Raw genomic sequence first — 14136 nt, 5'->3', positions numbered from 1 at the left:
TCCTTTATGTCTTGGCCTCAGAGGCACATCTTGACCCCTGTTCCGCTCATGTTAGTTGGGACCTCTCTGCTCTCTTCAGGCTGAACCTGCCTCATGTATTCTTCGTACTGTTGTGAGAACATTCTTCCTAGCACTATAGAACATGTCTTCATCACTTCTGTACCTACAGGAAACACTGGACCCCTGGCATGTAGGATGACCTCAGTGAATACCTGCTGAAGGAATGGAAGGTTTCTGCTATTTATTTTATTTACATACAGACCATCGTTCTTTTCCTTAACATGTGTTCCTATTATCAGCCTTATGGCATGATTAGGCTAGGAGTGTAAGAGAGGAGAGAAAATTATTATTGAAGAACTGGACCAAATGTAAGGATTGGGGGGAGGATGTATTCATTCTCCTCAGAGGATGCACATGTCGGTGATAATCACAATGAACATTTCTAGGGTGCTTACTTTGTGGCAGAGATGGCACTTTGAGGATATTATCACATTTCATTTGTGAGGTTGACAAAAATTATGATCCCCTCTCAGAAAGGAAACAGTGATCAGAGGGTTTCAGCCTCTTGTCCAGTATCACATACCTGAGAAGGAGGAAGATAGAGTCCAAATCCAAGTCTACAGAGTTCGAAGCCCCCATTTTAAGCATTTCACTGTACATGTCTGGGACATTGTTTTTCTGATATAAAACTTGAGAAAAATTAAGAGAGTAAATGTGTGTGTATGTGTTAGGGGGAGATAAGGTTAAGAAAGAGAATAAACATACGAGAGACTTGAAATTCCAGTTGGTAAACAAGAGGTGGCATCATTAGCTTGGGGTAGCTGGGCTGCTGCGTGATCTGGTCATATAGAGGGTGCTGTCCTCTGGGTGAGGAGCCTTTGTTTTAATTAAGATTGTGGTAATTGCATACCAAGGAGTACATGGCCTAAAATATATATGCAAAAAATGAATCAGTATCTCAACTTCCAAGGAATCCATAGCTTAGTGCAGAAGTCAGTTATTAAAGCAGACTTCATGTAATTGGGTAGAATGGCATGAAAAATTCGAATAGGTGGAGAGGAAAGGTTAGGGGTTTGTAAGAGGGAGCAGCATTTTTTGCCTTATTTCCATCTCACGGTCTGTGAAATCTTCTCTCATTCCTCAAGATCATCTTTCTTCAGTGACCTCATTGTTCTTTGTCCTATTTTTCAATTATAGCATTGCCATATCAGAATGAAATTTTCTCTTTACCTATCTATGTTCCACAGTAGACTGAGATTCTTGAGGAAAGTGACTATATCCCATTATCTTTGGGGTTCCTGTCTGTAGGCCCAGGGTTTAGCAGGTGGCAGTCATTTATCCAAGCCATGAAAGTGAATGAATGGAAAGAACAAACTAATTGAAAGTACAGAGTAATGTCTAGCTTTAAAAGAATTCTAATTTAAAAAATAAGATGAGAGAAGATTTGTTTCATGTCAAGCTTTCATATAAAGCTTTTCTATAGAAAATTCCCAAATAATTTACTAGCCCTGTGTGGTAGAATTCTTTCAGAGAAATTAAGTTTCAGAGCTGGGGCATAAACAAGAGCTTGTTTCATTCTCCAAACCTTCCTTCTGTTCCATGATGAGCCACAGAGATGGGAATTAACAGGAAGTATGAGGTTCCTGAATTTGTTAAAACAGCTACTGCATCCTCCCCGGTCTGCCCAGTCAAGCAGACCTCTGCTCTGAGGACAGAATGCTCCTAGATAATAATAAGCACACTCCTGTTGCTGCTGCCACCGTGACAGTCTTGCACCTGGCACCAGGACACATGCCTTGTGGTTCTACAGGGGAGGTGAGCTGAGACCTCCACTGGCAAGCAGCAAGTTTCCTATGCTGCCGTTCTCAGCACCCAGAGAGGGAGAGGCAGAGACCAAGTTTGGAAATTGTAAGATGAGTACTTAGGGAATGCATGACTGGTACATCATCATCCTAACAAAATTACTTCCAAATATCTCAGTGCCTTTTAAATTCTGTAAATGGAGCTGGACAGATCTGATTTGAACAAGTTATTTTAAATGTGTTATTAAAGGTAAGACTTTACTATATGTCCTATACTATTATCTGGCACTGGAAGAGAGATCAGCCTTTGCTTGTCCTTGGGGAACTTTGGAAACTTAAGAATTTTAGAATGTCTGCCATTTGGGAATTGACTGATCACTCTCATGCCTAATATTGCTTTTTTAAGGGCTGTGGAGTTGGGGCATAGATCTGGAGTTTGAAAGACTTTTACTAGCTGGGACCTGGTCCTCCTTTTCTTAAGGAGTGAGAAGGCCTTATTCCAGGGCTAGGAAGTCTCTTCACTTGACAGTTCTGCTTCTCAGTGCCCTTATCTGTAAAATGGGATTAATAATAGTTATTACCTATCAATCCCACAGTGAGGATTGAAGAAAAAAAGTCTGTGTAAAGCTCATTGCACAGGGCTTACCACCTATCAGGCCTTTGGTAAATAAGAGCCTTTATTATTCTCCTTCAGTGCCGGAGTCTTCTCTTGCTTTGACGCAAGTGCTATGAATCAGATGACAAACTATTTTGTGGCCCTGGCTTGGGATCTCTCCTGGATTTGGGAAGTACTTTTGGGCTATTGCTATAGCTGGGCTGTGAATAAAGCCCCCTTGAGATGAAACTGGTCACCATATGTCTGTTACAAAGTCTTGAGTCCCAGGTTAGAAGGAGAAATCCCATCACAGAGGGTCCTTCCCTGTGGGAATGTTGTTGAGGGACTGGAGCTGCCCCTTGAGAAACCCTGTTGGCACAACCTCCAATGCAGCCGACTTCCCCTACACGGGTCCGGTCCATGCTGTTCTGTCTGGGGCACTGGCCTTCTAAAGAGACTCGAAGAAATTAATTCTGTCAAATGACCCTTCGAGATCAGAACCCTTTTTTCTAGATTTATGCTACATTCATGTAATGATGCATTTGTGCAGTCATTAAATTTTTGTGGTGATTTTTTAATAATATGAGGAAATTCTATGTCTTAAATATAGAGCAAGGGTCAGAGGACCCTAACAACATCAAGAAAGTCATCAGGGACCCTAAAAGCCAGGGAGGGGAAGACGTGTGGCCCCTCATCAGAGGCCCTGGATCTCCCAGAGGTCAGGCCTGGGGGCCATGCTCTGAAGCTAAAATTATTTTTGTATCTTCTGCTTAAGCGACACATGATGTGTACATTTCTGTAGCTTCACTTTTTCTAAAATGATTTTGCTTTCCTTTTATAATCAGGAAAAAAACCCTCAAACACTATTTCTTTAAAAATAGGAATTAATGAGATAGTCAAACTTAGTGAAGCATTTTCATGTATATAATTTTACTTTTCTTCTAACCAGCCTGTGAAACCAGAAAGGCAGATGGTTTCATTTTAAAGACAGATGTGGGGGATGGAGGTGAAAGTACTTGTTCAAAATTGTGCAGAAAATCAAGAGCAGAAGTCAGGACTCCTGGCCTTGTCCTGGTCTCTCTACCACAGACTGTTTTTCCTTTTAACATTTTCATCTTCGTATTTTCTCCCAGTTCATTCAACAAACATATATGAAGCATTTACAGCATCTCGGGCAATGTGATAAATACCTAAAAGGCTGTAGAGATGCAGACGACAATTTCTGTCCCCTAGGACTTTGCTCCCTGGTGGAAATGTGCATGAGAGATTGACAAAAGAAATGTCAAGATAATATAAGCAGCAGCCTGTTCAAAGTGCCATGAGTACTCGGAGGACGGAGTGACTAATCCCATGGCAGGGGCGGGGGATGATCAGAAAAAGTTACAGAGAGGAGGTGACATTTAAATTGCAACTCACTGTCTGCCATAGGAGGTAAGAGCCCAAGCTCCCAAGTTTGGCAGACCTTGAAGCAACTCCAGCCTTCCCCACCTCATACTTACAGATTTGGACGCATTACTTATATTCCTCCAAGCCTCAATTATGTGCCTGGAAAATGGGGGTAATTGTAAGCTACCTTGAAACAAATCAATTAATGGAAGGAAAGCATTTAATAACAACCCATTTTAACTTCAAGAAACTAGAGGCTTTATTATCATAATAAGTAGTAATATGGCTAATATTCATTTATTTTCCCCAAATGAAAATTATTTCCCATGAAAGATAGGTACTGGAACAATGTCCCAGGTAGACAAAACAACAGTGCTAAGTCAGTGATATGCAGTAGCCTCTGACTTTTTTGGAAGGTGGCAAGGAGGCAGGCATAGAGGGAAGTAGAGTAGTAGGAAGTTAGGCAACGCCTACCAGGTTGGAGTCAGATTGCAAGGAACCTTGTTTGCTGTGGGAGGAATGTTATGTTCTAGGATGGTGGCGGGGTGCTGTTAGAGATATAGAAGCCAGGGAATGGCCAGATGTGTGTCTTAGGGAGATCCCCAGGCAGCCAGAAGGGGGCTAGATCTGACAGAGCTGGAAAATTATAAGAGAAAGTAGCCCTTTTTAAAAATTAATTAATTAATTAATTTCTTTAGGCTGTTCTTTCCTGCTTTGTCGAAGATTAGTTAAGCTTATACTTGTGGGTCCGTTTCTGGGTTTTCTATTCTGTTCCTTTGATGGGTTTGTTTGCTTTTGTGCCAGGACCATGCTGTTTGGAGAACTACAGCTTTGTAATATAGCTTGAAATCCAGAATTGTGATGCCTCCAGCTTTGGTTTTCCTTTTCAAAATTGCTTTGGCTACTCAAGGTCTTTTTTGGTTCCATACAAATTTTAGGATCATTTACTCTAGCTCTGTGAAAACTGCTGGTGGTATTTTGATAGGGATTGCATTAAATTTTCAGATTGCTTTGCATAGTATAGACATTTTAACAATATTTTTTCTTCCAATCCAGGAACGTGGGACGCTTTTCCATTTCTTTGTGTCCTTTACGATCTCTTACATTAGTTTTCTACAGTTTTCAGAGTACGTATTTTTGCCACTTTGGTTAGGTTTATCTTTATCTTATGGCAATTTTAAATGGGATCATTTCCTTGATTTCTCTTTCTGCTGGTCCATTATTGGTGTACAGAAATGCAACAGATTTCTGAATGTTCTTTTTCTATCCTCCAACTCTGCTGAATTTGTATATCATTTCTAGAATTTTTTTGTGTGTGTGGACTGTTTTGGGGTTTCTATATAGCATATCATGTCTTCCGCAAATAGTGAAAGTTTGACTTCTTCCTTGCTGATTTGGATGCCTTTTATTTCTTTTGTTGTCTGACTGCTGAAGCTAAGATTTCCAGTACTATGATAAATAACAGCAGTGAAGGTGGACATCCTTATCTTGTTCCTGACCAAGAGGAAAAGCTCTCAACTTTTCCCCCTTGAGAAGGACATTAGCTGTGGGTTTTACATGGATGGCCTTTATGATGTCGGGGTTATGTTCCCTCTGTGCCTACTTTGTTGAGGGTTTCTATCATGAACGGATGTTCTACTTTGTCAAATGATTTTACTGCATCTATTGAGAGGGCCACATGGTTCTTACCCTTTTTTTTAATAATATTTTTTTATTATGTTAGTCACCATACAGTATATCCTTAGTTTTTGATGTAATGTTCCATGATTCATTGTTTGCGTATAACACCCAGTGCACCATGCAATACGTGCCCTCCTTAATACCCATTGGCCTATCCCAATCCCCCACCCCCCTCCCCTCTGAGGCCCTCAGTTTTTTTTTCCCAGAGACTGTGGTCTCTGGGAAAGTAGCCCTTTAAAGCCAGTACAGTGCGGGGGTCTGCATGGAACAGACGAGGGCTCATGATGGCAAAGTCATTCATTTCAGTTAAACAAGGACCTCCCGCACTTAAGACTTTATAACGTGAGGAAAGCAGTTCCTACTCTCAGGACACCACATATGGTGGGAAAACAAACAAGGGGAGAACTAGAAATAGCTATAATTTAAGACAAATAATCATCCCAAGAGAATAACAAGGACAGCATTAAGAAGGTCAAAAGGAGGAGTGGGGGCTGGGGTGTGACATCCAGGAGCATGAATCAGAAAAGGCAGTGTGCTTATTGTCAGAACCCTTCTCCCCTCACTGGACCATAATAAGCTCTATGAAGCAAGGGCTGTGTCTACGATTTTCTTGACCAGCACAGAGAAGGGAATCAATAACTGCCGAAAAAAAGTGATTATGGACTGGGGCTCATGTGAGAAGTTTTCCTGGCGCTTAAGGATGCGTAGTTGTAGAGTGGAAGGAGAGATCTGTTCCAGGAAATCCAGTCTGGTCAGTGACGAGTTCATTGCATGGCTTTGAATCTGCTCCCTTTGATCCCTAACTGCAAAAAGCATATTGTTTTCCATCTTGAAACAAACAAGAAAACAGAAAACAAGGACAACAGCTCCTGACATCCCCTCTTTTCCATCACCCATATGAGATTTCTGCATGTGGGTTTGGATTCAGTCAGGCTTGGGGTACTCGGTGTAAGAGTTATATGAAACACTCTCAATTTCAACAATTAAAATGACTCACCCCATTTGGCTCAGGAGAAAGAAGCCTTTTCTGTCAGCATAACCAGGGTCTCACAGTATCGCATGTGCTACCTGGGAAACCAAGTCCGAACACCAATGGGAGGTCATTGTGTTTAGCTGATGATTTAAAAAATGCATATTGAGATTTTGCCAGGAGAAAAAATATTCTGGTTTAATTTGAGTGAAATTTAATCTAATATAGTTATGGATTCTGAGAATTGGTGAGGCCATTCATGATAATAAACCTTTTATTTGCTTTGGAACAAATAATCCTTTGGTGTGATGCTTATTGTCTTTTCATTTTAGTTGTGGCTTAAGCCAAGGCAAAACGCTCTGCCCAACATGCTTCTTCAGTTAGACAGACCCTGTCTCCTTTAAATTGTATTTTGTATAAAATGGACTAGGTCACATGTAATAAATTTTGTCATTTTAATGGAAACATTATAGAGAAAATAGTTAACAATCTGCTTTAATTTCAAAGCTAATTTTCTCTTTCATACAGTAAAGCAGTATCTTGGTAAAATGTGCAAAATGCATTGGGATTTAATTATCATGGCAATTTGTTCTGAAACAAGGTTAAGCCAGACTGTCAATATTCAGAATAAAGGTGTTGGGGGTTGGCAGTGAGGGTAGGATGATAGAGGCTTGATGTTCCTGGGTCCTGAGTGCCACTGGACCATAGTAGAATTACAACCCTGGGCACAATACTTGCTAGTCAGTGGAAGAACGGATGTTCCTGGGGGAAAAACAGAGCCTATACACTCCAGTGGGACCACCTGTATATGAGACAAAGGAAAAACTGGGAATCATTTTTTTCATGTCTGTCCATTGGATCCAATTCATTCATTAATTTATTGCTGCAACAGATATTTTAATTCCGTTGTGCTAAGTGCTAGAGATACAAAGGTAAGCAAAAATAAGTAGGATTCCTACTTTAAGAAGATTATAGGCTATGAGAGAGAAACACGGTCATCAAAGAATGGCACAAACGTATGTACAAGGTCAACTGTGTCAAGAACTTTGATCTAGGCATCCTGGTGCCAGGTGACTGTACAGGAGGGGTATTTCATGTGATCTAGGTTTTAGAAAACCTTACCGGGGACGCCCCAACAGAGCTGAAAACAGGGCAGGGAGGATGACATAGTGTGGATTATTCTAGGCAGAAGGAAAAGTTTACACAGACCCTTAAGGATGTGTTAGCATAATGGGTCCAAGGAAGCCAAGGTGACTCAATGTGACTGTAGAGCAGACAGAGAAAGTGCCTGAGATGGGCACTTCCATGGGAGAGGGAGGTGAGCCCTTCTGGGTTTGTAGTGACAGACCTGGTCTTACTTTCTAAATTTATCAGGAAGCCAAAGTGTGACATGGATCAGATCTGAATTTTGCAGTGATTGCCTTTGCTTACAGTATGGACAATGTGCTGGAAGGGAAAGGGAGTACATGTTGGGGGACCAGTAGGAACACACTTGTGGAGGCCAACTAAGAGGAGGAGTTTGGAATAGGATGGCAGAATTGGAGGAGAGGCATGCTTATCTTGGCACCTGACTTAGTCTGGCAGTGTGAAAACCAAGCTCTAGGTTTGCTCTTCATGGACTGAGGGTCCTGTAGGCGACAGGCCAAAATCATGTATTTGGGAAACCTCAGGAGTAGTGGTGATAGATGTGACCAATAGGAATTCAATCTGTAAGTTGGTTGAAAGACAGGGATGAAATTGAGATGCAACCCAAAAGGGCTTATGAGCATTAAGTTGTCAAACATGGCTTACACCAAACACAAACAGTTGGTTGGGTGTGGATTCGTCCCACAGCTCTTTTTATTGCAAGCCATGCTTTATGAGCATAATGATCATAAAAAAGAAAAATCTATGTTTCTTGGGACTTAAAAAAAGAAATATGTTTTTGGTATACAGCAAGTTGCCTTGAGCAGCTCGAAATGAAAGCCTTTCTAAGCAAAGGCCATATTGAGGCCTCTGCTCAGCTAATGAGGCAGTTGAACCTGCCAGTCAGAATGGGTCTCAAGTTTAGTGTCAGTGGTTCCTGGGAGTGCCCTGGGTCATGGTGTCCAGTAGGCTTCCCATATTACTCCCGCCACTACATTGCTCCAGGACTAACTTCCCTGAGCTATTATTGTGAGCCCTTGGACGACTCATCTAGCCTTACTTGACAGCCTCATAGCTTAAAATGTCAGGCACCTAGCTCTTGTAGTGTCTTTCACCTCAAGGATACTTGATTCCACACAACAAGGATCTTTTATTTCTCAGAGCTCTATGCTGTGCTTGATATGCCTCCATATTCTTCTGGATCACTGAGGACTTCGTCAGGGAATATTCACTATTGTGGTTTCTGGTCCTAATAAGAGTTCATTCCTTATCCACACCATTTTTTGCCCTGAGAAAACCTTAAGCTTGTTTCTGAAAGCCCGCTGCAGCCCAGTGAAGGCGTCTTGCATCTTCTCTCCCAATTTACTTCAATCAGCAAATGAATGAATATGCAATTATTGAGCACCTGTTGTTTGCTCTACATTGTGCTCAAGAACTTTCATTCACTTAAGTGTCAGACACCCTTGTAAGGCAAAGGTTATATTCAGTATTATAAGAAAAGGAGTCAGAAGTTCACAGAGGTTAACGTTCCCAAAGCCACCTAGCAAAAAGAATGTGGCAGAATAGTGTCAAACCCAAGACTTCTGATGCTATGCCCAAGACTCCTCCCACCTTAAATTGGTAGACAAGCTGACTTTAGATGGCTCATGGACAATGAAGGGAAAAAAAATGAATCACAGGATGGGAAAGTTGTTTTCTTTTCAATTCTCTCTCAAACATCCCGATTAGTTAAGTGGAAAATGTGTTTGGTGTTAAAGTGGCTTTAGCATGTGTTGAATATTTGCTAATCTCCCTTTTTAACAAGGAGAGCTGGTCTCAGGCTTAACACCTTCAACACTCAAAAATCTTAGCAAGAATTCAATAAAATTATTTTAATTTTATCTTCTATTTTTGGAACATCATATTGGTTTCCTTATGGTGGTGATATAGCTGCCTTTTAAAGAAGAAAATTACAGGAAAAATTTAAAAAATATTGAATAAATTGTATGGGCAAAATAATGATAAGAAATCATGAAAGTATATCCATGTGAATGAAGCTAGGGACTATTCCATTGATTTAAACTACCTCCTTTGCTCCCAGAACACGTGGGGCTTCATGTGATCATTGAGGCACGAAGTTCTAAATGTGTTCATTGTTAATTTGTTTTCCTGGGAAACGTACAGAAGGGATTATAATGAAAACTATCCCTGTCACTAGAACCATTGAGTCATTCTTAAGTTTAAATTTTATAACCCAAATCAACCCAAGCTAGTAATGGAGTCTTAAAGCCTAGGAAAAATATGTAAGTTTATTGCAAAAGATAATATCCCATTTAAAACAGTTTAGAAATTTACAAAACCTTTCATTGTACATAGTCTTTAAGAAGGTGCTCTATAGATGAGCTGGTATGAAGTTCCAAGTATAGTGAGTACCTATTTCTTTTAACTACAGAGAAAGCAGCTACATAAACTCCTGCAACTGAAGTTGATGTATCGGTCTTTTTCCCTTCAATTTTATAAAAGTAATTTTTTTCCAAATTAATATCTCTCCATAAAACCATATAACCTCAAGTACAGCATTTCTCTAGAATATCATGGTAGAAGTTACATAATATTTTACAAAGAAGTGATTTCACACGGTAGGTGAGTATAGAGGTTTGGCATCTGGAACCGTGTGTTCGAAACATAGAGATGATCATTTTTGTTCAGCAGAAAGTTGTTTACTGAACACATTTCCCTCCCAACTATTTAAAATGTTCAATATTCAGAAGAGACCCCCTTCCCGATTTCAGGTTGGTGGCCTGAGCAGTGCTGTGTTGTGCTTTGGTATAGAATTGTCATAGCCTCATTTGTTGTTGTTTTGTTGTTGTTGTTTTCATTGTTGTTCTCGAAAAGTCAGCATTTTCCAACCCCAATTTCATTTAATTCAGTTGAGGATTTATCTCAGGTCCCCAACTCAGTGTAAGTGTATGACAAAGGGAGCTTCATTATCCAAGGGTTGGATTATCCTTTTTGTGTGAGTTACCTCAGACACTTCATCATTCCCGGCTAACTCAGGCAAGTGATCTCGCTCAGCTCTGGGTCGTTCTGCATTCTGCTTATTTTGATGTTGGAATGTGCACAGAGCTTATAAAGTAGGTAGAGTAGGTATTTACATCTCCATTCAAGAGTGGACAGACAGGTCCTGAAAATTTAAGCAATTTGCCACGGTTAGTGCAATAGACTGTTCTGTTGTCTGGGTCTCTTAATTCCAGGAACAGGATTATTTTCATTCTAGCATGCTACCCGAGAATACAAATTAATTTGAAATTTAGCGTAAACAAAGCAAATTAAGATGGAAGCTCTACTATGAGATAAAATTATATAAGAGATCCCAAATGATCTTGTCTTACTGGATTATCTTCTGTGCTGTTCTTTTCCACTGTTGGGGCCAACTGAGAGTTGATTGTGTGGATACAGAAAGATCTGTGGCTTTTAGCCAGTGGTAGCATATCTTATTGAAATGTGACTTCTTAAGTATGACAAGTGTATTTATCTTAATTCCAACTTAGTGTTATGTATTCCGGTCTCATTTTGTGGGTTTAAACATTACACTAGAAACAGAATGAGAACATCTTGAATGACATTCCAAGACTTAAATAGTGCAAGCTGAGACTCTTTGCCAAATTTCCCTCTCGCTCCCACTGAAATAGCTTTGTGCACTGCAGCACGGTGACAGGGAAAGGTGAAGCTGTCGGCGTGGTTTGTTCAGTTAGTCTCAATTTGCAGTGGGGTACGTACATCCCACGTGCACTCTGCAGACTCTAACTCAGACACCTGATCTTCAGCAAAGGGGATTATGAAATGCCTTCTTCACCGAATGCTTGTTGAGCTTTAGGACCCCTTTTCTAAGCAGCATCAATGCAACCACAGGCTGGTAGAGAATTTAATGCATAGGATACAAGACTTTCTAACCTACCCCTTATACCCAAGAGTATGTAGCAATTAATTCTATTACTTTAGTAGTTTGTTCAGCCATGCAAGTTTGACTGGACTGACATGAATGAGGGTCTTGCCAAAAGAATGAGTCAGACTTCAAAAGAATTCAGACTTTGGGAAGGAAAGGTCTTTAATACTAAAATGGAAAAAAAATATATCCTCATCCCCAGTCCTGCTGCTTCTTCAATCAGGTGACCATCACCTGGTCATCACAAAGGGAGATTGTGAAGATTAGTATACTTTGGAACAAGGCTGTCGCTGGGATGAATGAACAAGAACCTGTGTTGTGTTTTATCTTAGTTTTATGTTACTGGTAAGATGAAATGGACAGACAAGCTGCTGAATCTCATGGTCTTAAATATTGCAGGGACATTAACTGCGGAATCTTAAAGTACAAGCCCAAACCAGGTCCCACCCATCTGCCGACATGTCTCAGGCCCCAGGCTGAGAACATGATGGTTTAAGGCAGGCCCTGCATCAGTTACAACTGCAGGATAGCCATACCACCAAGTTCCTTATAACCTGCTGTAACCTCACTCTGCCACAGACTGTAAAGCCCACACAGCACGAGATGACACATCCTTGATTTGGGATCTGAAGGCTAATTAAAAATGAAAATGACCCAACCACCAGGTGATCTTGTATTTTTATGCCCTACCTACGTCTGTTGTGCTTCTATATGCCAATATCTTAGAAAATTGCCAGTTTAGGTGTCTAAATTTTTTCTGGGTTATCTGCTTATAATGCTCCTCTATCTTCCTTTTATGCACAACATTTTTTTTTTCTTTTGAGATGATGAACCCAGGATGGAAGGAAGTGTTTAGCATCATGGAGGTGTTGGAAAATGTGATAGGGTTTTGCTCACGGTAGGAACCAAGACTCTCAAACAAGGATGTGTCCTGGTCATGTGTGACAGCGAACTAGGCAAGTGGTCACTCTAGGGTCCATGAAGTCCTCAGCAAGCAGCGTCACTCATTCAGGTGAGATTAGTGGTCAGGTGTCCAGCAGCAGATAGACCAGCCCCGAGTCTTTCCCATTTCACAAGTTGAATGGCTAACTACCTGGGGCCTGTGCTAAGAAGTAGAGAAGGCCTGAGGGCAGTGGTTTCCCCACCTAGGGGAGGTTTGTGAGGAGGGCAAAGGGAATGGACCCAACAAGCTCAGATCCACCAGAAGCATTTCTTCTTCACTTTCTTGGTTTTCCTCCTTAAGTCCTGTTTCTCAGGGACTGGAGGTTCTGCTGGGGACTTTGGTGGGGGAGATGTCTCCTCCACTGGTTCCGCTTCCTCCAGACTCTGTAGAACTTCATGGAACCTGCCTTCCTGCTGCCGAAAATCATATTCTACACTGAAAAACAGAGAGGAGAAGGAAGGAAAGTAAATTCAAATCAGCATATATTGATTTCGCATCACCAAGTGTCCAACTGACATGGAAGAGTGTAGGCTTTGAGATCTAGTCCCACATGCTCAGGTACTACTGACCTTGGGAAGATTGTGTGCCAGCCCTCTCAACCTCCAGTTCCTCATGGATTGGACTGGCAGCTGAAATACTTCCCTTTTGGGGTTGTGCTTACGTCCAAATGAGACTCGTAATATGGCAGCCTGAGAGTAGGTGTTCAGTAAATATTGCTCCAATCTCTCTCGCACATTTATTTAATGCTATTAATTGTTAATTCTTTTTATACATTTTGCACAAAAACTGCCTCATTATAGAAGATTAAAATAATATAGACGGATATACAATAAAACTGACAACTCAGTTTCCTCATCAATAAAATGGACATAATAGCAGCAACAATCTCAAAGACTTTCTTTGGAATTAATATGTATATTAACTAAGTGAGAGAATACAAAGGAAGTACTTAGAGCAGTACCTGGCATGTAGTAAGCCTTCCATATTTGTTAGTTCCCATTAGTGTTGTTATTATTATCATCATTACCATTATTACCACTAATACATTATGTCTTGCTCTCTGCCTTGCTTCTCAATTTAACAATGTGGCTTGGAGGGCTTTCCATATACACGTACCTCATAGTATTCCTCAATGTAGACATATTTAAAAACTTTCCTTTAATGGACGTTTCTTAATCTTCATTTTTTCTTTGCTATTTTATTTGTATGTTTTGGAGTCATTGATGTACAGACTCCATTGTATTATCTGTACACAGGTCTGTGAGGGAAACATGATGCATTTGGGACTGGTGGTTCCCAAGGGTTGAGAGTCAGAAGTCAGGAAGTACAGAAGCTCTGGCTTGTTCACAGTGGGTGCTCACACTAGGTACTCACACTTTCCGTGTCCTTGAGGGCTTGAGAATCAGGCCTGCAGGTGTGTCAGGGTTTGTCAGCTTGACTCATAATCTGTCTCAGTTTCCCCAGAAGCTGGAGAGCGGGCCAGAAAGAATGAATCCTGCAGATGCCCCTGAAGGCTGTGCATGGGCTCTCTCTGCTCTTAATTGTCCACTTTCCTCCCTAGGAGATTTACTTATGGAGGGGTTTCCACTGCCGAGATGATTATGAGAAGACTCTTAAGCTCTTAGCTGTGTTACCACCTGGTTTCATTCTAGAGGCCTCAGATGGCCCAAGATGAGTAACCAGTATAGGAGTGTGGAAAGTAGAGGAAAT

At 40.9% G+C, this 14136-nt stretch overlaps 2 protein-coding genes across 5 annotated transcripts in view; one reads left to right on the top strand and one right to left on the bottom strand.

Annotated features, from left to right (window-relative positions):
- DOCK2 (dedicator of cytokinesis 2) overlaps positions 1-14136 on the top strand; it is a 409258-nt gene that overhangs the window by 185605 nt on the left and 209517 nt on the right. The gene's annotated exons all lie outside the window — the stretch shown is intronic.
- Positions 11621-14136, bottom strand: part of INSYN2B (inhibitory synaptic factor family member 2B) — a 116369-nt gene continuing 113853 nt past the window's right edge. For both annotated transcript variants that reach the window (XM_045792088.2, XM_087867814.1), the window contains one exon: positions 11621-12861. In XM_045792088.2, the coding sequence (XP_045648044.1) occupies positions 12675-12861 (187 nt within the window). In that variant the 3' untranslated portion in view covers positions 11621-12674. The remainder of the gene's footprint in view (positions 12862-14136) is intronic.

The sequence above is a fragment of the Ursus americanus genome, chromosome 15 (genome assembly GCF_024610735.1).
Source record: "Ursus americanus isolate L20-20 chromosome 15, mUrsAme1.1.p, whole genome shotgun sequence".
Lineage (NCBI taxonomy): Eukaryota > Metazoa > Chordata > Mammalia > Carnivora > Ursidae > Ursus > Ursus americanus.
The sequence above is the reverse complement of the archived record's forward strand: the minus strand, read 5'-3'. Positions and strand labels throughout refer to the sequence as shown.